Source organism: Ostrea edulis, chromosome 1 (assembly GCF_947568905.1).
Source record: "Ostrea edulis chromosome 1, xbOstEdul1.1, whole genome shotgun sequence".
NCBI lineage: Eukaryota > Metazoa > Mollusca > Bivalvia > Ostreida > Ostreidae > Ostrea > Ostrea edulis.
This window is the reverse complement of record NC_079164.1, coordinates 107,644,333-107,670,894: the sequence shown is the minus strand read 5'-3', so window position 1 is coordinate 107,670,894 and position 26,562 is coordinate 107,644,333. Positions and strand designations below refer to the sequence as shown.

General features: G+C 35.2%; 2 protein-coding genes across 4 annotated transcripts in view; both read right to left on the bottom strand.

Annotated features, from left to right (window-relative positions):
• Positions 1–26,562, bottom strand: part of LOC125666820 (receptor-interacting serine/threonine-protein kinase 1-like) — a 542,042-nt gene that overhangs the window by 240,075 nt on the left and 275,405 nt on the right. The window lies entirely within an intron of this gene.
• The window catches only part of LOC125666997 (helicase with zinc finger domain 2-like), a 46,479-nt gene that overhangs the window by 10,115 nt on the left and 9,802 nt on the right, over positions 1–26,562 (bottom strand). For all 3 annotated transcript variants that reach the window (XM_048900283.2, XM_056153217.1, XM_048900291.2), the window contains exons 6-17: positions 23,668–24,048; positions 23,385–23,537; positions 19,113–19,321; positions 18,910–18,949; positions 13,411–13,505; positions 13,110–13,325; positions 12,943–12,982; positions 12,704–12,828; positions 7,785–7,904; positions 7,642–7,705; positions 3,936–7,560; positions 1,076–1,161 (exon numbers count right to left, since the gene is read on the bottom strand). In XM_048900283.2, the coding sequence (XP_048756240.2) occupies positions 1,076–1,161; positions 3,936–7,560; positions 7,642–7,705; positions 7,785–7,904; positions 12,704–12,828; positions 12,943–12,982; positions 13,110–13,325; positions 13,411–13,505; positions 18,910–18,949; positions 19,113–19,321; positions 23,385–23,537; positions 23,668–24,048 (5,154 nt within the window). The remainder of the gene's footprint in view (positions 1–1,075; positions 1,162–3,935; positions 7,561–7,641; positions 7,706–7,784; positions 7,905–12,703; positions 12,829–12,942; positions 12,983–13,109; positions 13,326–13,410; positions 13,506–18,909; positions 18,950–19,112; positions 19,322–23,384; positions 23,538–23,667; positions 24,049–26,562) is intronic.

Here is a 26,562-nt window from a genome sequence, read left to right as displayed (position 1 = left end):
AAGCAAAGGGCCCTCAAAATATTGAACAGAAAGTATATTCCTAAGTCCAGTTTGATCCTCGACCTTTGACCATGTGACCTCAAAATCAAAAAGAGTCGTCTTCTTTTGAAGCTGTACCAGTGTACCAAGTGTGATGTCTGTCAAGCAAAGGGTTCTCAAGATATTGAGCGGACAGTATATTCCTATATCTAGAGTAGATTGACCCTTGACCTTTGACCTTTTGACCTGAAAAACGATTGGGGTCCTCTTCTACTCATAACCAACCCACATATGAAATATCATTACGAGCAAGTGAATGGTTCTCAAGATATTGAGCAGACAACATGAGGTCTACCGACCGACCGACCGACAGGTGCAAACCAATATGCCCCTCTTCTTTGAAAGGGGGGGTGGGCATAAAAAAAACAAGATGTGTTTGTGAAACATTGACACTGGCAAATAGTAATTCTAGACCCAAACAAAGGTCTTTTGAAAGCATCACCATCCATTTAAAAGTTATGACCAAGATTAAAGTTTTTGCAAACTAACAGACAGACGGATAGGCCAAAACACATCAGGGATATAAAAATTGTTTGTCTTGAATATATGTTTAGTTGATGATGAAATGAACAAGTGCATACACTCCCTATAAATCAAGAGAAAGGAAAAAAGACCCATAATATAGGTCTGATTTTTTCGTAAACTAATTGGGCAATATTTGTCATACTTATCACAAATGTGAAACATAACGTACTATCAAATTAGACAAAATTAGACATTTTTAAACAAAGTTATATCCTCCATCATCCTTATGACAACCACAGTTGCGTGAAAATCCACCCAAAAATAACTACCATATCATATCAACCAAGTTTTGCTGCTTTTTTGTAGAAAAAAAAGACAAATTCATCCCCGACCGCAAAATTAACGATATACACGAATTATAGGAAAATCAACATTAAGGAATCAATACGTTTTTAAAGAAAATATCATTTTCGATAGGATTTTTAAATTTTGATTTTGATCTTTAAGTTTACGATGCGTGTCGGTGACTCTTTTGGTAGCTACTTTTAATCATAGTATCTTTATAGATTACCCAATTCTGGAATTCGTCTCCTCAGTGCAATTGCCCTAGCAAGTTCTGATGCACTTTCCAACCATTTCACGTACAACTCTATTCTCCTGAAATACATTGTAAGGGTGAAAATGTACAGATTTATTTCGATATATGTTTTTTATCAAATTACAGAAAATACAGAAAGCAAACAAATTCAGTGAATTAACACATCAATTCACACATCCTTTCATTACACATTGCAGTGGTAAAATATCTCAATGCGATGAAGCATTAATTTTATTGGACTTTCCATTAAGATAAGTTATAAGAAAAATGTTTAACTGTATACAATACATCCATTCGACATTATATGCTTTATAGGTCTTTGCCTATGATGTATGACATTGAACGTCAATATTAGTTTTACTAGTCTTCCTATTATAACACTCATAGAGGTTCAACATAATATCTTATTTCTAAATTGACATACAGACTTAAAGCTATTTTGCCCAAATGTTACATGGTGACTTTGGCCTTTTAAGACCTTCAAACAAAATCATTTTTACTCATGGAAACTCATTTTCTTGTGCTAAAATTGCCATTGAGATATCATCCTGAAAACATACACTGAAAATATGTGATCAAGTGATAATCAACATTGGCATTTTGACCTACTTTATATATATAATCTGATTCTCTTTATCTCTTCTTGCGTAGATATATTGATGATGTTCAAATTGTATTTTATCTGTCATCCAGGAACCAGAATTCGGAAATCGCATCTTACCATATTTAACCTGATTATCTTAAAATTTCTACTGAGAGAGATTGTTTATGTGAAGGGTCATTGCTAATACGCAACAGATACCACCCGGAAATGAAACTGTTACAGACAGACAGACCTAACTGCAAATATCCCCGTTTTTATCAAAAGGGTTTTGAAAATAATAATCTTATTTATTATATAGCTAATAAATAGTCTATTATAAAATCTGCGTAAAATCTAGAGAATGTTAGCGTTCAATATCCTGAGAATTTATTGAACGCTAACTTTGCATTGCGTAAATTGTATGCGCCCGAAACATTCCGAGTATGAGCGTTCAATATTGACGTTACCGTAACGACGTAAACAAGCCAAAATGGCAGACGACGGTCCTCCGAATCTGACAGAGCCGGTATTTGATATTTACTTAAGCAAAATGTTTTATTGTACATAAATTATGATGTCCCCATTTACAAAATCAGTTTGCTTCATGCATTAATGACGGGTTAAATATTGAACAGTTAAGAAATGCATGCTGTTATTGAACACCTTCACCTTAGATGCCAATATTGATTACTTCTCGTCTATTTTGGAGTAGTTTGAGTGAAAAGGGATATAATTTAACAACTAAATACTTTAGCTATATAATAAAAGGGTTATTGAACTTATATAGGTGAATATTGGCACTCGTTGGCTGTCAAAATGCACTCGCAAGCTCGTGCATTTTGACAGCCAACTCGTGCCAATATTCACCATTATTATATACTTTCAATTTCATCTCTTCTTTTTTCTTTAAAAGTTTGCGGGCATATATCACACGATATATGCCCGGAAACATTCCGGCCCGCAAACATTACGTCACAATCAAATTTCTACGCCGTTAATTTTCAAATTTTTCGTGTTTTTCATCTTTTACTCAGTTAAACCGATAAAGTTATTGTTAAAAATAAAATTATTGTTAGTTTCTAAATGAAATTGAAAGTATATAATAAAAAGGTTATATACTTTGTATGGGAAATATGACGACCTCGTTTTTTGTCGTGAACGGACCTCGCAAGCTCGGTCCGTCTACGCGCCAAAAAACTCGGTCGTCATATTTTCCCATACAAAGTCTATAACCTATAAATATAAGTTCAATAACCCTATAATACATGGATACCTATCCCCTGTCATTAGGTAAATGTTGTCTGACGTGTTTCATGCCTATTGTTCAGCCGTTCTTTATATACTGATTTTGACTACGGATCACTCCATTTACCTGATCAATATATAGGTCTCACGACGATTGTGACCGGTCAACAGGGGATTCTTACTTCCCCTTGGCACTTGATCCCCCTCTGCTGTGCACAAGGGTTCGTGTTTGTCCTATTTTGCTTTATGTGGGAATAGTTTTAATTCAATCAAATAAATTACAACTCCGTGGAGTTTTAGAGAGAAGTTGTTAAAATCGTCCTATATAATTCCACTTTAAATCTTTATTATGACCCTGCCCTGGCGATCATGATTTATATAACTTTAATTCTATACTATATGTGGAAACTTTAATTCTAGTTTTGGATATTTTGGTTCAGTGTTTCTTTAGAAAAACAAATAAACATCGAATCCTATTTTCATACTACTTTTTCTTCATCATTCCCCATTGGAAGACACACGTCCCTTATATCATTAAATCTTCCTTAATCAAGGATAATTTGCGCCACGTTTTGGATGAAATTACATGTAGTGCAGTGGTTCTATTAAAAGAAGTAAATATATATAAAGTTAACGACGACAGCATAAAAATTCAGATGAGGTTGTCTGGCCCTGTTAATTTTCAAAACAAAAAAATATTAAAGATGACGATTATACAAGTTATCTGAGAGAGAGAGAGAGAGAGAGAGAGAGAGAGAGAGAGAGAGAGAGAGAGAGAGAGAGAGATTTCATATTTATTCCAAAGCGATTTCGCCCTGCGGCTCTCTAGTGGAATTTGAAGAGCGGTAGGGTGAAATCGCTTTGGAATAAATGAGAAATCTTCGATGATTTTTTACCTATAACAAGGACTTACCTTATATTTTTATATATAAAAGCTCACAAGAGCGCTAACAAATTCATAACAAAATGATGATGTAACAGTTAACAATAACACAAAGAACCCACCTGCTGACGTCTGATTTTGGTAATATTTCTACACTACATTCCCTCTTTTTGTTTAACATTTCCGGTGGAATTGTGGGACTTTTGTTGTGACAAACGAATTGAACACTGACAATGTCTTTGTCTTTCTTCGTTTTGAAGCGGACATCGTTTACTTGTGCATGACCCATCCAATAACGGCGCTGAGGGGAGATTGCGCCGTTACCAAAATTTGTAAGAATATCGTTCTTTGGCTCTAAAGGACATCTAATGCAGAGAAAATCAGATCCTGGCATGTAAAACCGCTCCTTTTCTTTGTTACCGTTGGCGTCGTCTTCAGTTTTTAAAAGGTCGACAGAGTGGGCTGTGAATTCAATGTCACGTTTTTCCATAAAGGAATATTTGAGAGAAAATGCTCCACCTCTTTCACGAAACGTAACAGGTAAATCATTTATAGTGAACGATTCATCGTCAGCCGTTTGCCTTGCAACTTCCATAGTGAATATTGGCATCCAAATAGCAATGTATTCTTTGCAAGAAACATATTTTTCTTTCGTTGACTTTGTAGCCATTGAAGATAAAACACCAAGTGGATCTCGTACGTGCTGTAAACATATTTTAACGTTTGGTGTAATATCTAACAGTTGAGGCAAGGGAGTCATTATCCCCCTATCAGGTTCTGCACACATCTGAATGACAAGAAGTTGGCCGTAATTGAAAGATAAGCTGTAGCTACATGTTTGTTGTGCAAAGTTTCCATTTCGTATCTCCGAGCTCACGTCATTTACAGTGTCCCAAACCTCGGGAATTTGTTTGTTGGAAACTGGTTGATCTTCATCCACCATCAATGAAAAAATATTCTTAGTTTTAGCATTCAAAAGTGCTCTGATGACATTTACCCACTTTTTTAATGGGTGGAATTGGACATTTTGATGAGGATTGATTCTGAGAAAAGTATTCTCCTTTGGGGCGTTTATTGTTCTCCTTTTCAATGAATAGAGGCGATTTTGCCATTTGATTGTCATGATATAGCGATCAGATCCGGTGGCTTTGATAAAGTCTGGTTTTTGCCTGGAGCGCAGTAAGTTTATTGGCAACAACTTGCTTATTCTTGGTAAATTCCGCAACGTAGGAATTATAAGCTCTACATCATTGTTGGTAACATTTTGAATGAATCCATTGAAAACATGAGGATCAGTACTCAGCGAGTGACCAAATAGTAAAACGAGACATTCTTTCCTGAACTGCTTTCTGATACGATTCACATTGTTCATTTCTGTACAAATTTCCTGAATGTCGGATTTCTCGTATGGCGGTTCTTTCGCATTGTCCAATGCTGCGTGCACTAATCGGTGGACTACGAGATCTATAAAACGACTAAGTGGAGCAGTAAATGATGTGTAGATAGGAACACGTAAATCAAAGTGCATTGCTTCTTTCCTATGAACTGAACATTTGTATTCTGCTACATCAAGAATTTCTATCCATTCTCCCATAGCTAATGCCTGCATTGGATGTATTTCGTCTGCTCCAAGGATAATTTGTAATTTATCCGTTTGCTTTGATTTTGATAACTGTCGCAAAAACTGCCACACGGTGGTTTGTATCGGTATAAGACTTCTGTACCTCAGATAATCCAAATTATTGTCAAATATCGAACATCGGGCACCAGTTGCTACTTCACAATCCTGTAGATTGAGTAACACATTCCCCATGTGGTCATCAATTGCTTTTTTCCACCTCATAAGAACGTTTTCTCCAGGACGATTATGACACTTACATGGTACAAGTTCTGGATACTTATCAAACAGATAACTTGCAACTGTTTTATTTGCAAAGATATGTAGTTCTTGCACTAATAAATACGCATCGATGTTCTCTATAAAACTGTTTTTCTCGAATGGAAACATTTCATTTATGTCTGTAAAAAAGGACGCATTTCCTATCCTTTGTTTTCGCATTTTCTGTGATACAAGATACAACTTCTTGATGTCACTGTTCTCTCCTTTTGTCTTTAAGAGAGTTTGAACTTCTCGTATGCTATGCCGCTTTTCAGACTTAACGGTAGCTTTTTCCACATTTCCTATTACATCATCATTGTCATAAAATGATATGTCATTGTTGTCAACAGATATTGTCAAGAAAACTGACAAAGTTTTTCTCTCTTTGCCAAGTTCAATACTGAACAATTCACGACTGAGGCGTTCTGGGATCATGTATACAGGTGGTATATCTTTGTTCACATAGAAATCTGTTCCCCTTCGTCTTGCTTCTGTATCAACAGCATCACCTTTTTTAATCGCTGAGGTGGGATCTACTATGTGAACACCAATGCGATACAGTCCCGATTCTAAGGTTGTTACACTATATGCAGTTTCTATCGGACCTTGTTTTCCGTCGTCAATTGTAAAAACCGAGATCACTTTCTCACTGCGGGCTGATTTCTTTGCCGTTTTATTTAAAATAGCTTCTGTTGCTTTTGTAGTTTCCTTATCATATGCACATGGCACGCGGTATTGCAGTTTGAGAATCCCAATACCTGACTTAATATCACCTTTTGTGTTTATTACTTTCAATGTTATTCCAAATGGATACATGTCTTCCCAAGTCATTATTGCAACAAGAAAGCAATATGACTTTTTGTAAGCATGATTGATAACCATGGTATCTCGATATTCCACAACATTTCTTTCTGCATCAAATGAAAACAAATCAACTTGATAATTGTTTTCACACTTTTCATGAGAAACTTTAATTTTTGGCACTGTCCTACATAATGGTTTCATCATATGTTCTGCAAATTCATCTTTAGCACATATCAGTACCGGATGATCTAAATCGTTATACCTGTTTCTCTTTAATCTGCCAATGACTTGTCCATAAACATTATTGTCTTTACGCTCTTTTGCTAAATCAATTTTTAATCTTGGAATATAGCTTGTCTGTGCCTTTGACTCCCCGAGAATCTCTACAACCACCTCATCATCTGTGAAATTCCGTCCACATTTTGATCTTCCAGAAATTAATATTTCTTTTACATCGTCTGTCAAATCTAAATTTCTGCAGGTCGCTTTATGTGCTGACTCTATTTCCATTATACATCTCTTATACCTATGTTTGTCTCTTTCCAAACAAAGACGAAGCTCATCGCTTGGCTTTTCAGGCTGATATTGGAAAGACTTTGCATTCTTCTTTTTCTGGAAACTGGTTTTACATCTATCTTTGAGGGTTATGCCAAAAATGACTAGATCACTGTTACTGGGTGATTTATCAGAATGGGAGAAAGTCTCAAAATGAGACTCCTCGTCGAAGGTGTCGATGCCGCTATCACTAGAGTTGTCATATTGAGAATTCTGGTACTCTGGTGCCTCGTAATGAAATGGTTTTTTCGTTGGTTGCTCGTTATCACTATTGGAATCTTGTCCCGAGTCACTTTCATTTTCTACGTATTCAACGTTGTAGTCCTCTTGAGGCTCTGTACTGGCTTTGCTTCTGTGTCTACGTTTCTTTTTCCTTTCAGGAGGATCTGGGACGTGAGAAGGGACGTCTTTCCATGTTCTATATTTCGTACTATCTTCATATGGCACACTAAAATCTTCAAAGTCTTCAGTTGGTGATGGTTGGGTATTTTCTATGTCTTGTGCCTCAGCTATTAAACATTAACAACAAAGTCCTCATTTGTTTTCAATTTTGCAATAATTAATTTCAATCCAATTCCACTTATACTCACTCTGTTTTTTTACTTTTGTTTTCTTTTTAAAATCCTCCTGAACTTTTAATGCCTTGTCTTTCATCTAAATGTACAGTTTTACTCCATCAGCATTTCTACTTTGAAAATTCATAATTCTCTCAAAAATATTACTGAAAGTCTACCTTTTTTGGGATACTAATATTAGTTCCAGCCAGCCATTCATCATCTAATCCAACGTTTGTTTCTGGGGCTGAATTTAAACACAGTGAGTCCTTTAGATCGGTCAATTTGCGTGGAACATTCTACAAATATTACGTTCATACACAATAGATCTGAAACCACAGAGCTTTGCTGAAAAAAATAAATACAAACTTCATAAAGAGTTACTCATTATACCAATTATTTATTAAAGAAAAAATTGCATGATGGAGAAAATGGAAATTTATACTTTCCATGTTAAATCGAAGAGCCAAAATAACTGATGAAAATTCTGAAAAACTCAACCTCATGTATTTCGTATGACACATAATTTTGTTGAATATACTTAATTAAGATATTAAGATTCGGGTTAATTCAACCCACATCACGTATGGGCGTTAACCCATAACGTTGTAGCGTGAACCAGCCGTAATTTCAACCAGATTACAACTTTAAGAATTATACATCAAAAACGTGTTTTTACTTCAACCAGACACTATGATACATGTACTTGATGTAATATCCAGATTGCCCAGAATATAAGATGTTTATCAAACAATCAATTGATTATTCTTACATCTAGTATTCTTATAATGTGACAAGCAGACTCTATTTTAACCACTTTTGTAAGCAGTTACCTCCGTTTTTATTTTTTGTAAAATTATCAATGCAATACTACATGTCATTTACTAAATTCTTCCCAACAGAATTAATCAAAGTTACCTTATGGTTTCACGTATCCATTGACAATGAAATAATTTAAAATAAATGATTTATCAGTTATAAATCATAAAAGTATATAAACGTACATAACATATGTTAATAATTTTCCTCTATTGTATAAAAAAGATCAGATGACATCCTTAAAATGGTAATGCTGGGTCAGTGAATAATTAGGAATATGGTCACTATCTTAAATAAACCAGATATGACGTGTTAGGAAAGTTTTAGATTCCTATGAGAGAAAGAGAGAAATGGATTTCAGAGCATCCAAATAACGTTTGAAATGTACGTCTACATACTGCATTATAAATGGTGAAGATAATGAACAGTGATCAATCTCATAAATTCCATAAGCAAGTATTAGATGGTCTATATCTAGTGTTTTATATACTTTTATTAGAAGGCGAAGCCCTCTCACGGCCCGAAAGCCGTGAGAGCGGAGCTCTCCCTATAGGTAACACGTATATACATGTTTAAAAGGAAAATATAGGAAAATAGTGAAAAAGTTAACCATACTTATGGAACTTGAAAAGTTTGGTACCAATGGCGTCAAGTCGAATATTAGCGCGTGGACATGTATTCTTCCATTTTAAATCTCGTCTACCCTAGTTCACGTCGTTCTGAGATGTTACATAAAATCCGTAAAGGCATGTAAATCTTATTTTCTTAATCATATATAATCACTCCACGATTAACGCCATGTTTTTTGTTGTGGTTCAAACGCTATGTTTGTAAATTTGCTGAATAACGACGCTGAATATGACGTCACAATGTACTGTTGACATCAATTGCGTTATATTTCCCGCGTTCAATATATAGGCGGATCAAATGTCCAGGATGTTTTGATACAGCTCCGTCCGCGTGCTAACTTTCGAGTTGTTTTTGTCCTGTTTTGGATATAGATACTAATGCCAAAACTTTTTTGCTTCGCCCTCAAACACGGTCACGCCGTAAAACATATTAGGATTCCGATAGAGTTTAAGACTGATATCACTTAAAAATGTTAGAAATTCTCATTTGTTTATTACCTGGATGTCATTAGATGTAGAGATGGGAAATTCTTTTCGCTCGATAATTACAGAATCCGTATGATAGAGACGGATATTTTCCAGATTTAGGAAGTACACGTCGACACGTCAATAGTTTTAGAAACAAAACTTTATAGATAAAATGCTTAGATTACATTAAAAATCATAGATAAATTAACAAGTTATATATGAATTATATTAGTAAGTCAGAAGATCTCACTTTATTGAGAAAAGCATGTTTTAGGAGTTTTATGTACAGCAAATGACGTAATCAGCTGCACCATTGCGTCAAGATATAAAAGCCGCGAATCATAGTCCGCGGCGACAGAATTCTGCATTATATATTACATTACGAAGTTTGGCACCGACTGCTGCACCGACGTTGAGGTATTTCCTTAATTTTTGCAAATACTTTAAGTATTAAATTACGTAGCAGATTTAATTCATCTAGATAGTACAAGAGAGGGAATTTTAGAGAATTAAAGTTTAGTAAATTTATTGAGTATTTAGAAATTCAATATTAAGAATTTTGATAGTCGGTGCACTCGGGGTTCTGTCCCTGTGAGACACACAAGGTCTCTCCCAGTTAGTTAATATTTAATATTTTATAGTTATAGTCAGTTTTGAAGTTATTGTTATTTCAACAGATCTAGTTGGATTTAATGAGTTAGAAAACTTAGATAATTTTATAGTTCGGTGCAAAGTTGCACCGTCACCGCACATTTCAGGTGCGTTGAATTTAGAATTGATTAATTATATCTTCTGTATGAATGTATACTTGGTAGCGGTAGATTTGCATGGCATGCGTATGATATATATCCCCATTTCATTGAATATATAGTATATGACGGTGTTATAGATTTAGGGTGGTGGACTTTAGTATATTACGCACGGAGTAGTTTTAGAGTCAGTGCAGAAGCACCTTGCACCGAGTTACTTAGATATCGTACTTAGTTTAACAACGTTCTATATGCATGATGTGCTATAGATTGTGGGGGTTGGATTTTATGCATAATTAAATTAGTTCAGGTTGTAATACTGATCATTGAGTCGGAGATCCAGACTTTGTCCTTATAATCTGATAGTATTCTAGACTAGTCGTAGTGTTCGAGAACGACTACACCTGTAGCACCTAACACCGGGCACAAAGTAACACCGGACAACTAGTAGCACCGGGCACCGATCAACACCGGATTCTCATCAGTGTTTTATTATTACTGAGCAATTGAACTGTGACTATACTTGTGTTTTTGATACTATCAATAAATTATTGTATTAACTATTATACATTTTCTTCATTGATATAGATAGGTACCTTCGAACCCTATTATTGTAACGAGCCTCATAGATACCGGGTAGATACCTTCTTGGTGTCATACCATAGATTATATAATATATAACAAAGAGTCGTTACACTAGGCACTGCAAAGTTTGTTCATAATTATAACGGCTGGATGCAATAGTAGAAGTATACTTGTAGGAAGTACTGGGCGGAGACATGAAATAAGTTGGAATACACGACTGAACTTTTTATAACGAAGAATTTTGCTTATGTTGACGAATCTATTCCTTTGTTTATAAATTTGAGCTTAAGGAACTGGCGGCATGATTTGGAAGGAACATAATTCATGACCCGTGTTGGTTTAAAGAACATGTTATTGGCAACATCCATAATCATCGAGTGCAGTCTATATTCAGGTGTTGAAAAATCCAAGTATAGATTAGCTGTGGTTTCTTCTAATAACGTATGTAAAACTCTCAATGGAACAGAGTAAAGTTTTGTGCGAATATGATGTGGACCTAATTCTCTGTTGACGTAAGGTAAAATGTTAATCAAACGTGACATCATTTATACTTGGTCTTTTATATGAACGATGTCCATGACTGCGTTTCCGTCTTTGAGTATTGGGAAAGAGTCCCATCACATTCTATGTTCGTTATAATGATATAGTTCGTCAATACAATTGGGTCAAATGCTGTCTGACGTGTTTCATACCGATTGTTAGACCGTTCGTGGCACACTGATTTTGACTACGAATAACTCCGTTTACTTGATCAGGATATAAGACTCGTGGCGGGTGTGAGCGGTCGACGGGGAATGCTTACTTCTCCTAGGCATCTGATCCCACTTTTGGTGTGTCCAGGGGTCCGTCTTTGCCCAACTATCTATTTTGTATTGCTTATAGGAGTTATGAGACTGGTCACTGTTTATTATCTTCACCTTTCATTCACGTTATTTTCTTGTGGACAAGTCAAATTTCCCACATCATATACATTATCATTGTATCCATATTGTGTGATGGTAATTTTTCTCTCCAAAATTATTACCTTCAGGGACAAGATGGATTGGTTCGGTAAATTGAAATGCTTGTAAAGAAGTTAGTTACCACCATTATCTATTTGAAATATGTGCCCCGATATTCCTTTATTAAGTGAACCCTTAGTTTCACCCACATAAATTAAGCCACATAGGTTACACTCAATAGCGTAGATAACGTTAGAAGATTTATATGTCAAATTAGTGAACACTTAGGTACAGAAACTACGTCCGGTGATTATAAATTAATTACGTATTATAAATTAGGTCATGACAGCAACTAGACATGATCTCTAAAACATTTCAAATATCGTTTAATCAATATGTCTATCTCACAACATGATCTGTAATCCAATATTCCGCTTGCGAGAGAGATTTAGAGTTAGAGCGGGAACACCGGGTGTCGCTACTTTGCCTACCTTTTACATCTTCATTAACTTGATCTTAACTTTTTTTTAAATTCTATCATTATTCGTGGATTTAGCTTCCAAGACTCGAGGATTAAGTAATCTATAAGTTAATAATTTGACCCCAATTGGAATTTTGTGCTAACGTCATAGGCAAAGAAATCAAATGGCGATGAGGCCACATAATTCAAAATTTGTCGGTGATTTGGCCGTTTAAACGGTGATGACATCGTATTGCTTATAAAATTGCTTATAACTTATAAAATAAGCATCCAATTACTAATAATAATAATGTTTGATTCGCGAAAGAAAGGTAAAAAGTAGGCAAAGTAGTGACACCAGTGGGTCTCGCTAAATTCCCAGTTTTCAATATGGCCTCGGCTCTAACTCTCCCCTGCACATGTCATTTTTGATTATATGATTTTTACCTCGGTTTGTATTGTTTGGATAGCCTCCTCTACTTTCTTTAGGGCCACATCTACTTTTCCAAGATCCTTGAGAGCTAATGCCCATAGGTACAAATTGTCTACGTCCAGTGTACCCTCATAGCGTTCTTTCAAATTCAAATAATAAGATAACATTGTAACTGTAATTTTCACGATTCACTGTGTTAATTAATTTTTTTTTAAAATGCAAGTGGGTGGCATTTTATATTGCATGTACTTACCTCTTTTCATGTAAATTGCACATACTGACTGTGGGAGTCCCTAGGAATTTTCAAAACGTGTTTGATAAAAATTGTTGACTGTATGTAACGACTAAATTTTCCTGTTACTGTACAAAATTATGAAAGTAATAACAATAATTACTATTCGTATCATAACGAAATCTTACCTTTCGAAAATACATCTGACAAATATTGAAGTCGACAATTCTCATTCGCTTCTTAACTATATCAGAAATATTTGATTGTTCGGGGAAAAATTGTCTTAGGTCTCCGTAAGACACAAACAATTCGCAACATATTCCCTCAGCTGTTAAACTGTGGTCATCATGTTTGAGATAATCGAAAAGCATGTCTTCAATTTCTTCGAATAAATATTTGATCTCCTATATCAAAAGAAGGAAAAAACAAGGAAAGAGTATTATCATTTGAAATCAGTCATGTATTTCTAGGGGAAAAGACATTGTTTACCTCGAATTCATATGGTCCAGATATTACAGGCATCCAATAGTCGATTGATGAAATTAAAGAAAGTGGATTCCATTTTTCCTTTTTCAGCAAGCGAACTAAATGACAAAACAAAAAAAAGAAAAGAAAAGAAAACAAAATACGAACAATAACCAATGCAAAACACACAGCAGTACATATATCATTTCAATTTATAATCTTAATTAAAGCTGACATGAAGTTATAAAATCCCACTGAGTAATTTACATCAAGTATATAACTTATAGAACTTCATAGAACTCCTCCTAGGCACCTGGTCCCACCTCTGGTGTGTCCAGGGGTCCGTGTTTGCCCAACTATCTATTTTGTATTGCTTATAGGAGTTATGAGATTGATCACTGTTCGTTATCTTCACCTAGCATCAAACACATGCTTTATATTCCTATGGTAATATCCAAAGAATACGGCATATACAGCTTTAAAAGTCCACGTTTATACACATGTAGTGATTTTACTAAACTAAAACCTGTGATATTCAATTTTATTTACAGTTCTTCGGTAGAAATTTCAACATTTACCAAAATAATTACCACCATTGTTTGCTTTGTTTGTCATAGAAATTAAAGTGCAAAACCTCCGTCTTTCTTGGAAAAGATCAGCAACTTCCTGTAAACTTGTTTTTATTAGCATATCTATACCATGGTATATCACGTCAATATGTCATTGGATGTTATTTAGTGTTAAATCTAAAGCAAACTAGCATGGCGCCGCACCATGCCCTTTTGGCTGGCATCATGCCCTTTTTCATTGCACTATGCCCTTTTTTCTCTATATATTTTTTTTTAAATATTTGTTATTATAAACAATTATTTGTTATTATAAACAATTGTTCTATATTTCACAAGGTTGATTGAAAAGTTTGAAATTAAGGCAGCGGGTATTAGTATTAACTTTTAAAAAGACTAAATGATTATTCTATTACTATCATAGTACGATACAATGAAAATGCCCCGAAATTGTCTTGCCGCGACGAAAAGTGCCCTTTTGAACATATGATATGTGTGCTCTCTAGATCCAAGATTTAACACTATTATTAAAATGGGGATAGGGACTGATTTGTAACTGGCTATTCTCAAAATCTGAACGGATGAATTTTATCATACTTTACAAAACCATTTGGTATAGCATACAGTCACTTAGGGTATTCTTAATGGGTGTTGGCTATAACGCGGAACGGAAAACGGAATGGAAGAGAAAACTGAGCGGATTTTTAAAAATAGAATGATTGATGTAGCTTAGATAACACCTGAAATTGGACAAATACGCTTTATTTCAATTAAAATAAGATTTTAGGAATTTGATTGCAAGCAGTAAAACTATTCTTTCTTAAAAAATTAAGTTCAATTAAATGTCTGTATAAATTTACAACGCGTTTATACAATTTAGGAATTCCGGCATTTACAGAGGTGTTTGCGAGTAGCGACACCTATGGGTAGAACATAAAAGGTTTATATGCCCCCGCCCTCTAATAGCAAAAAAATCTTTAATGCTAATGTATATATTTACACATTATACCATGTATGTGATAAGCATAAAACGACGATAATTCATGATTTTATTAAGTCAACCAGTTAAACATCTTCTGTTTGATTTATTACGTTTTACTAACAGAGTATGAGTGATTGCAACACTCCAATACTTCTAACATTTGATTTCTAATCTAACTACTGGTATTTTATCATTTAGTTTAATTCAATTCAAACATATAACCTCTGTTAGCTTTTTAGCCGTTTCATACTTAAATCTGTTAATCTCTCTTACTTGGGTCATACACTCCATCTTAGCATACACTGATTCTGTTTCAGTCGGGGGTGGGGGTCCGCTGTAACGATCTCTTTGAGTTCAACACATATCCCAAGGATTCCGGTACAAGTACAAACTTTCACTGGACCTAAATCGATCCAAAATGAGGCCAACCTTTTACATACACAGGACCCGTGCGCTTTAAAATTTGATGTGATACATAAATGTATAATATACCAGGTATAGAACAAAAATCAAATTCAAATTCAGTTATCTTAAAATCATAAAGTTTGATCAACAGCAAGTTCGAAATAAAAAAGTTATGTTTGAGGAATTTTGGTATGATCTAGTAAAAATCAAATGTTATAATCACACAAGGTTCTATTTTTCTCTGTTTTTTATTTGGTGAAAAATTCAACGAACAGCGATCAAATTCATCAATTCTATACAAAACTAGTTCTAATTGTAACGGGGACCGTTACATGCAAGGTGAAGATAACGAACAGTGATCAATCTCATAACTCCTACAAGCAATACAAAATAGATAGTTGGGCAAACACGGACCCCTGGACACACCAGAGGTGGAATCAGGTGCCTAGGAGGAGTAAGCATCCCCTGTTGACCGGTCACACCCGCCGTGAGCCCCATATGTTCCCCCAAACCTCTCCCAATTAAAACGAGTTGTCATTGTAAACCTGTAGCAAATAGTCATTTTATTTTAGCCTTTAATTACATGTAGTATGTTTACTATGGTCATTTCAGTACCAAGGAGTGAAAGAAAGCAATGCATGTGCATAACAACACACACGAGTATGATTCCGTACTTTTATTGATATCATTTAGGCATTTGTATCATATACCCACAGTATAAATTTCATAACGTTTCCATCAAATATAAGGCAGTTATAGTGATTTTAAAATCGTCCAATCAGAATTCAGCACACGTGCATGCACGTGTTGAGCAATAATTTTAACCATAGCAATTTGTAAGGAGTACCAAGACACATATAAAACCTCAATATCAATATAATTTGATAAAAAACAAAAACGTTATCGTCGTTCAAAAAATGAACATTCGAAAAACGATGCACGCGCATGCGCGTGTGCGTTGGTATCTTTTATTACACAGATAAAAAGATACACATATTATCTACCTTTACTGTGAATATCAACTCATTCGCTTCATAAATAAGATAGTTACAAACGTTTTAGTATTATCCAATCAAAAAGAAGCGCACGTGCATGCGCGTGTAGATTGGTAGTTTTGAACATGCAAATCAGTTAAGGGTCTCAAAGTCTACTTATGATATAAATATCAAACCATTTTAATGAACAACAAAAAAGTTAGACAGATTGCAAAGTTAGTGTACAAATTTTGTGATGCACGTGCATGCGCATGAACGCGCGTGCAAACAGAATGACTATTATTTTTCATATCTACAAATGATATACTATCATCCTTTTAAGGTTTCATATCGATCCCTTGTATATTCTGATTTTCCATTTTTGTACCAAAATTGCAATGCACGTACGTGCTTGTGCATGCACGTGCAGACAAATTGACTATCGTTATGCACATCTACAAATGCTACACTATCATCCTGGAAAGTTTCATATCGATCCCTTGTGTAGTTTCTGAGAACACTCCCGGACAAAAAAGTACCGGAGAAAAATAATAATAATAGTAAGAAACAGAGTAAAAACAATATGTTCCCAAACTTTGTTTGGGGAACATAATTAAGAGCAGGACAAACACGGACCCTAGGACACACCAGAGTTGAGTTGCCCAGGAGGGCCAAACTTCCCCTGTTGACAGGTCGCATCCGCTCTATGCCCTATATCTTGATCAGTAAACGCAGTAATCCGTAGTCAAAATCAGTATATAAAGAACGGTCTAACAGATGGTATGAAACGCGCTAGACAACATTCTACCTAATGACAGATGTGTTTTGCAAATTATCTAAGAAATGAACATCACTTTTGAGCTGTTCATGGTCAGTATGAACGGATTTGGATTTGAGGCAAATTCTGTGATCGAATCGCTAGCGCGATTCACAGAAAATATGCCTCAAATCCAAATCCGTTCATATTGACCATGGACAGCTCAAAAGTGCTGTTCACTTCTTATATCTATATTCATTTACTAAAACACCGTTTGTTTACATTGCTTCTATTTTGTCGCATGAAATGAACTCCTAGCCTCTGTCACAGTAGTTATTGTGACATACGTCAACACATAGATATGACGTCACATTTCGTCTCACCCTGCCTTCAATCGGAACTCCTCGAATGTCTCGCGCACTCGACATAGATCTCGGATGTAATACGATGGCATCCATGAGAGAATTTGATGCATTGCTGTGACGTCACAATTGACAATGCATCAAATTCGCTCATGGATGCCATCGTATTACATCCGAGATCTATGTTGAGTGCGCGAGACATTCGAGGAGTTCCGATTGCCCTGCCTTTTATCAACATTGCAAGGTGCACTGTATTTTGGAGGTAGGAGATCGCAAGATTGGGATGATAATACACGTAAGTTTACAATCTTAATCCAAAAGTGTGACTTGCGAGATCTTTGTAACAGATGTTCTATTATTATTTTTAAATCATTACGCTCTCTCAGTCGCGTGCCTTAAGCTAGTTCATAATCAGTTCATAGTCAATGTGAACGGATTGTGTCGCGCGCTGAAATTGGTTGGTTCATACAGGAAAATGCGATTTGTAATATAAATATATCAAAATAACGTCCATAGAATTTACGAAATACTGACATCAAACAAGACTTTTGAACCCCCTGTAACATCAACTTATTGGTCAGTAATCTGTCTGGATTTAAAAATTGGTTATACATGCCTCATGTAGCAATTAAGTCGAAAGACATAAACACTAGATGCATTTGATAATACAAATTTTGCTAAATATATTGTAAATGCAAATACTAGTATAACAAGTTGACGATGGAGAAACTGAAGTCAACCCGTTTGTCATAATGTTGTTAGTTTGTCGTTAAGATTGATCGATCCTCATGTGACGTCATAGGTTTTTGCAAAAATCTTAATAAATTAAACTTTGTGCATGATAGAAATATATCTTTTTGAGGAATATTATTCACTGCATATAATAAAAAATCTGGTATACTCTTAATACTGAAAAAGTTTATATTTTCCATAGATAATCAATTATTTATGATTTTAAAAATGTTGTCAAGGGCAATAACTCGTGTGCTGGAATTTCCTCAACTGGGTGTCTATTATACATTGGTTTCCCTAATATCCATGATTAATCTATACATATTTATGAATTAGCAGTTCTTTTAGAACTGTTGATATTTAAATTTTGTCATTTCAACAAGTTTTAAACTATTTTTATTATTCTGTTTAACGAAAATGTGTGTTTTCTAATGTTGATATATACTTCTGTTTTTGTATGTCTGACATCTTTAAAAAGGTGGCAACATATACATTTTCTTTGGTTATTAATTGAATTAAACTATATTGAGTGGAAATTAATAAAGTTTTTCCACTTTTAACCATTAATATTGATAAGTGATATGAGGATGGAGCTACCTTAATATATATGTTCAATAAAATAGCAAAATATGAAGCAGCCAATCAGAAGAATACTCAGAATTATTCAATTAATGATAAAGTTTAACTACTTGTTCTAAATATATTATACCAAAGTAGTACAATAGTGTCAAAATATTGTTCTTACCTAGACAAAAACACTTCAGAGCGTAGAAATTGTCAGCACACTTAAAGTAAAATCATAATTCTTAACAGTAGCATTCTTGCATTAACAATCATATTGTGACAATATATACAAGTGAACTCATCTATTTCTTAACATTTTATATCTTCACATAACCAAAACTTTTCTAAAATTCTATCTAGACAAAATGTTGAGAAAATACATACCTCTCTAAAGATCATTTGTAACACACGGTAGATTTCAACATGCTCTGGTGATAACCTTTGAAAAAGGTTACGTGCAATTTCTTTCGCTTCTAAGATATTTCCAGATTGTAAATATTCCTTAGCTCGTTCAACACGAGATTGAAAATTTTCCTCCGGTTCATAGTTTGCTGTGATGTCAACTACCTGGCTACTTTCATCAATAACTCCACCTAGATTTTATTTAAGATAAATAAAGTACTTATGAATCTGAAAACATGTTGCAGTTATAGCTAGGTGTGAGCTAATGGCAAAAATACTAAATAAAATGAAATTATCCTAAATGTCATCGAATTCTGTCAATAAATATCGGCATAAAAGTCCCATAACATTTCTACAGCAGAATCAGAAGTTCAATGAAGAAATTGGTTTGAGTAAACATATTTTCAAATGTCACATAAACGTATGATATAGTACAGTTGAGGTAGAAAATACATCAGCTAAACAATGGACAACCCAATGATAGGATTAAGAGTTCTGAACAAGGCCACCTAAAAACCTATTTAAAAAAAGAACAAAAGGAACTGCTAAAATCATCGCCAATTACTAAATGTCAGTGTTAACTAATCAAATATATGATTGTTGTAACATCAACAAACTGGAATTGTTATAGATAACAACTTAGCCCCACTGGACACCGACATTAAGAGGACAGTCATCCCCAGACCATACATTATATGTATGTTGGTAAACATGCTGAAAATAAAAATGACAAATAAAGTCATCCGTAAGTGTCGCTATTGGGACAGACTGAAAGACTGGCCATTGGAACTCTTTCCAACGGGGTGAGACACAGGTGAACAATAGTACCAAATCATCATCAAATATTGTACTGAAGGCAAATATTGTGTAAGGTATTCCATAGAGAATATTACATCTAAAATTCATGTCGTATGTCATATTCGCCCGAGTGGCCCCATATCAGCCCGAGGGTTGATATGGGGCCTGAGGGCTGATATGACTTATATGGATTTAAGCATGTAATATTATATTTATCATAGACTGCACTATTTATACTTATTAATAAATCTTGTATGCATACAGTATAGTGTTTTTGAGGAGGGGGGGGGGGGCAATCTGGTATATGGTTCGAGGACTGGTTTTATATGATGGTACTATTCTTTTTATAACATTCGGATTAATCTATTGCACTTTAAAGATAGATCAAGAAATATTAGATACATTCCCTACCTCGATACATTGATTTGCTATGTTGAAAACAACTTTGATTTACTATAGGCCATTAATGGTAAAAACTTGATTGACAACAGTCAAAACTTAATTTGATACATACATTGGTTAACTACATGTATGGTAAAAACTTTGATATATTGTTTTACTACAGTAAACACCTTAATATATTGATTTACTACGGTAAAAACTTTGATACACTAATCATTACGAGCGAATATGTAATTTTCGGCTTGATATGCATTGCACGCCGGTCTGATGTGTGATATGGATTTTCGGACCGGTCGTTGATATTAGCTATTGTGATGTCAACCGTATCACGCAGTGCAGGATCTGCATAATCATTACCAAGTATATGATCAAGAGAAATATTGTGTAAGTTTAACGACAAAGAGAAGAAAAATGGATCTAAACACGGACATGGAATAATTTAGATGCGAGGAATAGAAAAAAAAGTCTTAACAATAAAATCAAACAAAGTGACGGTTCAGGCGGACAATTCAAACAGCACACAGAGTAGTAAAAATCTAGAGAAGCGAGAGATATGCCAAAAATTAAACCTTTAAGCATTTGCATTCTATAAGTTGACTACAACAAATAGTTTATTTTTAATTCTCTTTGAAAAGCCATGTATACTTACAGGTATATGGAATGAACACATTCAGGGTATGTTAAATATATTACCCAGAGACAAACTCTGCCTGTGCCTTAGATACATTATACCGCTTAATGACCAAAAGGTATAGAGGACCACATGTCAACACTGACGATTGACAGAAAATTGAAGAAATGCTTAAAACCAAGTAAATTCTAAGTGCAGTTGTCTGTGACGGAATTCCTCATGAAATATGGATTTCACTCGAAAAACATGAACATTAATTGAAATAAAGAACTATCCAGCTGTAACAGTTGGAGGTAGATAAATAAAATCGTTACAACACGAACTTACCTCAAACAAGGACCACTTCACGGGAAAAACAATGCATGATTTTCATTTGATCTTGTATAGAGAAAACCCTTATCCATTCTACGTAGCGATAAATAATCCAATAAATACAATATAAGGTGAATGAGATAGCAAATAACTTCAAGACCCAAACCCCTCTGTTGCATGTTATCATGTGACATCACTGAGATTATTAGCGAACCAGTGTTGTGTGAGAATTAAAGACTTCATTTGAAAATGTTTAAAAAAAAAACTCTAATTCGATCACATTTGCAATGTTGACATAGCGTTGTAAGTTTGTAACCCCTATAAAAAGTCCCCAAAAACTCAGAGGCAGTAAACATCGATTGTTAAATACGATCACATCTACTGCTCAGAACTATCCCGATACCCTCACAACACATTACCTTCTAGAATGCTCTCCTGAGTCAACCTTAGTTCACTTTGGACATTATTTGCAAATTTATACGGCTGTAAATTTGGATTTGGATTTTAAAAGTTAAATATTTAGGGGGAAAAAAGACATTAGATATATCATTTCTTGAAACTTTTGATTTGTTTGTTTGGAGTTTCTGTTACAATCGCTACCTCTTTAAGCCTCATTCTGGCGCAGCCTTGGTTTAAACCCAAGACCTAAGATGGCACAGTGAGCGCTCTATCAATTGAACTACTGCGAACGGTCGAAACATTATTTGTTTTACCTTAAATTCAAAATATCATAAGATAGTTGCGAACACCTATTGATAGAAGGGTCTTTAAAACGTCACCATGCCAAATTTTCACTAACTTTCTACAGCTCATTCTCCAAACTACATTGCACTTTGTGTGTCCCTTTATTATCTTTATGTCCTATTAGAACGTTATTAGTTGTAAGTGAAGTGCTAACAATTTTGATTGATGATTACTTGTGTATTGTTTAACGTCCCTCTCGAGAATATTTCACCCATATGGAAACGTCACCATTGCTGCAAAATTTAGGCCTATGCTCGGCGCCTATGACCATTGAGCATGAAGGGATATTTATCGTACCACACCTGCTGTGACACGGGACCTCGGTTTTTGCGGTCTCATTCGAAGGACCGCCCCATTTAGTCGCCACTCACGACAAGCAGGGGGTACTGGGGACCTATTATAACCCGGATCTGCACGGGATGCTAACAATTTTGATTTATGTAGAGTGAGTAATACAGTTTAAATGACGATTATCATCGTACCAACGCCTGCAGTGCAGAGGATCTGTTTTAATACCTATGCTAAGATCATTTAGCAGTGTTGCTTCTTAATCAGGCTAACGCCCACTATTAACACGTGAGCACGCTATATAATGTATTATTCAAACGACTTTATTTCTAATGGTGTGCGCTTGGTGATGAGACAATCGCTACCTTTCGCAAGGGCACTTTAACGTACCAAACGCTTACCGTGAGATCAGTTTTTAAAATTTCATTTGAAAGACCCATGACATTCAATTCTTATGCTTTCGTTTGGTAAAGGAACAGTCACTACTTGTTTAACATATCTTAGGTTTGACGAGGTCATATGGGACCGATAACCCGACATCTGATCGCAGAACGAGCGCTTTAGCCACTGGACTACCGGGAGCCCTGGGTTCAATTCTCAATTTCGACGCTGCAGCAAACGTAAGACTCCTAATATAGGTAGTGACTGTTTCTTAGACAAGTGCCCGTCGTGGTTCTATTAGATTTGACCTTTTAAAATGGAGGTCCCTTGTCATTGCAGATATTGTCACGATAAAGAAACCTCACTACTACTGCTGTAAGAGTTATCCATACATCAAAATTTGTGGCACTTCACCTAAACCTGGTTCTATTAGATTCGACGTTAAAATGGAGGTCTCGTGTCATTGCAGACATTGTCACGATAAAGAAACATCACTATTACTGCTGTAAGAGTTATCCATACATCAAAATTTGTGGCACTTCACCTAAACCTGGTGACGCCTCTACATGAGTGAAAACGTCTGTAATGCGACGTAATACAACCAAAACTAGGCTACCGCGACCAGTATCCCTTGTAGTTTGTGAAACATCCGAGACAATTTAAAATTTCAAAAATTCATATGAAACCTTAGTGTGTACCACTTTCAATAATGGCTTTAATTTTCAATTCCCCGGCGTTTTTCAGAATATCCGGGTCTTCTCCTTGCAACATCGCTGTGAGTATATCTGTCATGGTTCCATTCTCAATGGCCTCTGATATTTTGGACTCGGAAGTCAGGTAAAATACCAATCCTGTAGCAGAAGAGAAAACCTATACTATCCAAGAACCCAATATACATTTTAAAATATATTCTACTAAGCTTTGTATCATAAGTCTCATTATAGATAATGATTTATAATGTTTCATTATATTGTCAGTTACCTTTGTCCTCTGAAGTAATTTCATCAATCATAGATGTATCCGCAATTAATCCAATCCTCATCAAGCGAATCTCAGATATAAAGTTTAATGTATCTTTTGACCAAAGAATATTGCGTAGAAGTGTGAAAAGAATTCCACTCTCTTCTACAAGATTCCTGTAGTTCATTTGACTTCCAGATTTCAAAACTACATGAATAACAGTGGTGTTCTTCACGTTGAATATCTTTGCAACACAAATGTTATGCTCAGAGGAGAGTATTGAATTCAGTTGTTGACTTCTTTCTTCTGTATCAGCAGACAGTAATTGTTGTAATGACGAAAAACTGTAGTTGTTCGGGTCAATGACTTCTCCCTTGATTTCCAATTTTATGACTTCATTAGCTATTTCAAAAAAATGAAAAATGTACCTATCTTACTTTGTTTTTACAATAGTTTTATCGTGAATTAAGTGGCGGTTAAAATATAGTGACAAACATTTTGAGAGTTCTCCGAAAGTAACACATCCCTTAATCATCCTTTGCAGAAAACGAATTCATCAAAAAGATTATAACTCATGTGACAAATCTAAAAGGTACCATGGCAAGTTTTATATAAACATATGTATACGGATGTATATTTAATTGCTGGGATAACATTTAGAAATTCATTTCAAAATTAAGGATGATCTCTCTCATGCATAGCTCTTATCCTTGGACGAATTTGGCTCCAGTCTTTGGCACTAGTACTCTAGTTTTCCTTTTAGCTCTTACAAGTTTATTGTTATTTCGAATTTCCAAAATTTCCGCTTGAACATCACTGAAGAGACATTATTTGTCGAAATGCGCATCTGGTGCATCAAAATTGGTACCGTATAAGTTTTACATCAAATCATACCAAAAAGGGAAATACCGGTAATGAGTTTTATTAACGGCAAACTGACAAACTCAACTGTATGACAAACGGGGTGATTTCAGTTTCTCCATCGTCAACTTCCCACATTTATGTAGCAATATTCGATTATCACCTGCATATGGTGTTTATATATCTCAACTGATTCGATATGCAAGAGCTTGTTCTGGGTATAGTCAGTTTTTAAATCGAGGCAAGCTACTGACAAACAAGTTGATGGTACAGGGATTTCAACAGTCTCGATTGAAGTCAGCATTTCGCAAATTCTATGGTCGTTATAACGATCTAGTTCGTCAATACAACCTCGCATTGGGTCAAATACTGTCTGACGTGTTTCATACCGATTGTTAAGACGTTCTTGGCACACTGATTTGACTGCGGATAACTCCGTTTACCTGATCAGGATATGGGGCTCACGGCGGGTGTGACCGGTCAACAGGGGATGTTTACTCCTCCTAGGCACCTGATCCCACCTCTGGTGTGTCCAGGGGTCCGTGTTTGCCCAACTATCTATTTTGTATTGCTTGTAGGAGTTATGAGATTGATCACTGTTCGTTATCTTCACCTTGCATACAAAGGATCCGAGTTTTTGCCAAAATTCTAAGCTAATTTTCTTCCACTACAAAGTCCAATACAGCGAGTTTTCTTGTAATTCCTTTAAACATAGAACATGCAAGATAACTTCCTAACAGGCACAGTGTCGTATCAGCGTTGAAAAAAATGGAACTATGTTTGAAACATTGAACAACTATCTTGCAATGTTCATTCAACTATGAAGTACTTTGACAGTTTTTTGGCCTGCTCTTGAAGTCCCGGGGTGCAGGAAATCTAAAATTTATGCCCGAGTTGTCCTACAGATGCTTCGTTCCAAATTTGAAAAAAAAATCAACGGGTAGTTATCAAGAAATGAAAATTGTTCAATTGTTAACGCACGACGACGGACGCAGACCAATGGCAATAGGTACCAGGTGACCTAATATTACTACGTTAAAAGCATTCTGATTCCACGCACAAGTACTCTGAAGTTGATATAAAAAGTTGCTGTAGTTCCTCATTGACAATATCATTGTAGTCTTTCGCGATCAGGTCTTCAAACAGTCTGTTGGAATTTTCATATGATTTTCATTTTTTTATGGGCACGATCTAAGTTCCTTTATAAGCTGATCTCGCGGTTACTTTAAGGCAGGTAATACTCAATTTATACACGTAAAATGCATGATTTGTTTTTTAAAAATGTCCTACACATAGGGGGAGCTAATAACTTTTAAAAACTATTTGGTTGTTGCTTGACAAACTTGATACTGATTTTAAGGTCACATCGTCAAAGGTCAACACTCTGGACATAGGAAGATTATTGTCTTCTACAGATCTTGAGAATTCTTTCCTTGACAAACATCAAATCTGGTACATCATAAAAAGTAAATGGCCCTTTATGATTTTGAGGTCAAGGGTCAATCCACTCTCCACACAGAAAGATGAGAATATTTTGTATCACAACAACAATGACAAACATGCTCTTCCGTATGACGACATTATAGGACTGAAAAATAGATCATGAATGTACCTTAATAGAAAGTGGAAAAGTGATGCACTACCCCAGGATTTAAACATTGATCTAACTGGTGCTAATGACGGTAAACCACCCATAGTTTATCAAAAGTGCTGCTAAAATCCTACTGCTTACAGTCAACACAAATTTATCAAACATTTGAACACGAAACCATCTAGCCTTCACATTTTACACCGATGCTATGCAGTTTTCTTTGGAAATTTTTCTTAACAGGCGATTCTATCAGTAATCGCCGTGTACATTAATTTATGACCTTTCACACAGTGTACAAAAAGTCTCTAAAAGCATGCGGCGTAGTGTATTACTTTGGCAGATTATTTCAGTGTATAACAGGAAAATCGGATCGACATGCTAAAGTAAATGTTTTGTCCGTTAAACAAAAATGTCAATAAATAAAATCAGCATACCCTCATAATATCACTAAATCCTCAGTGTTT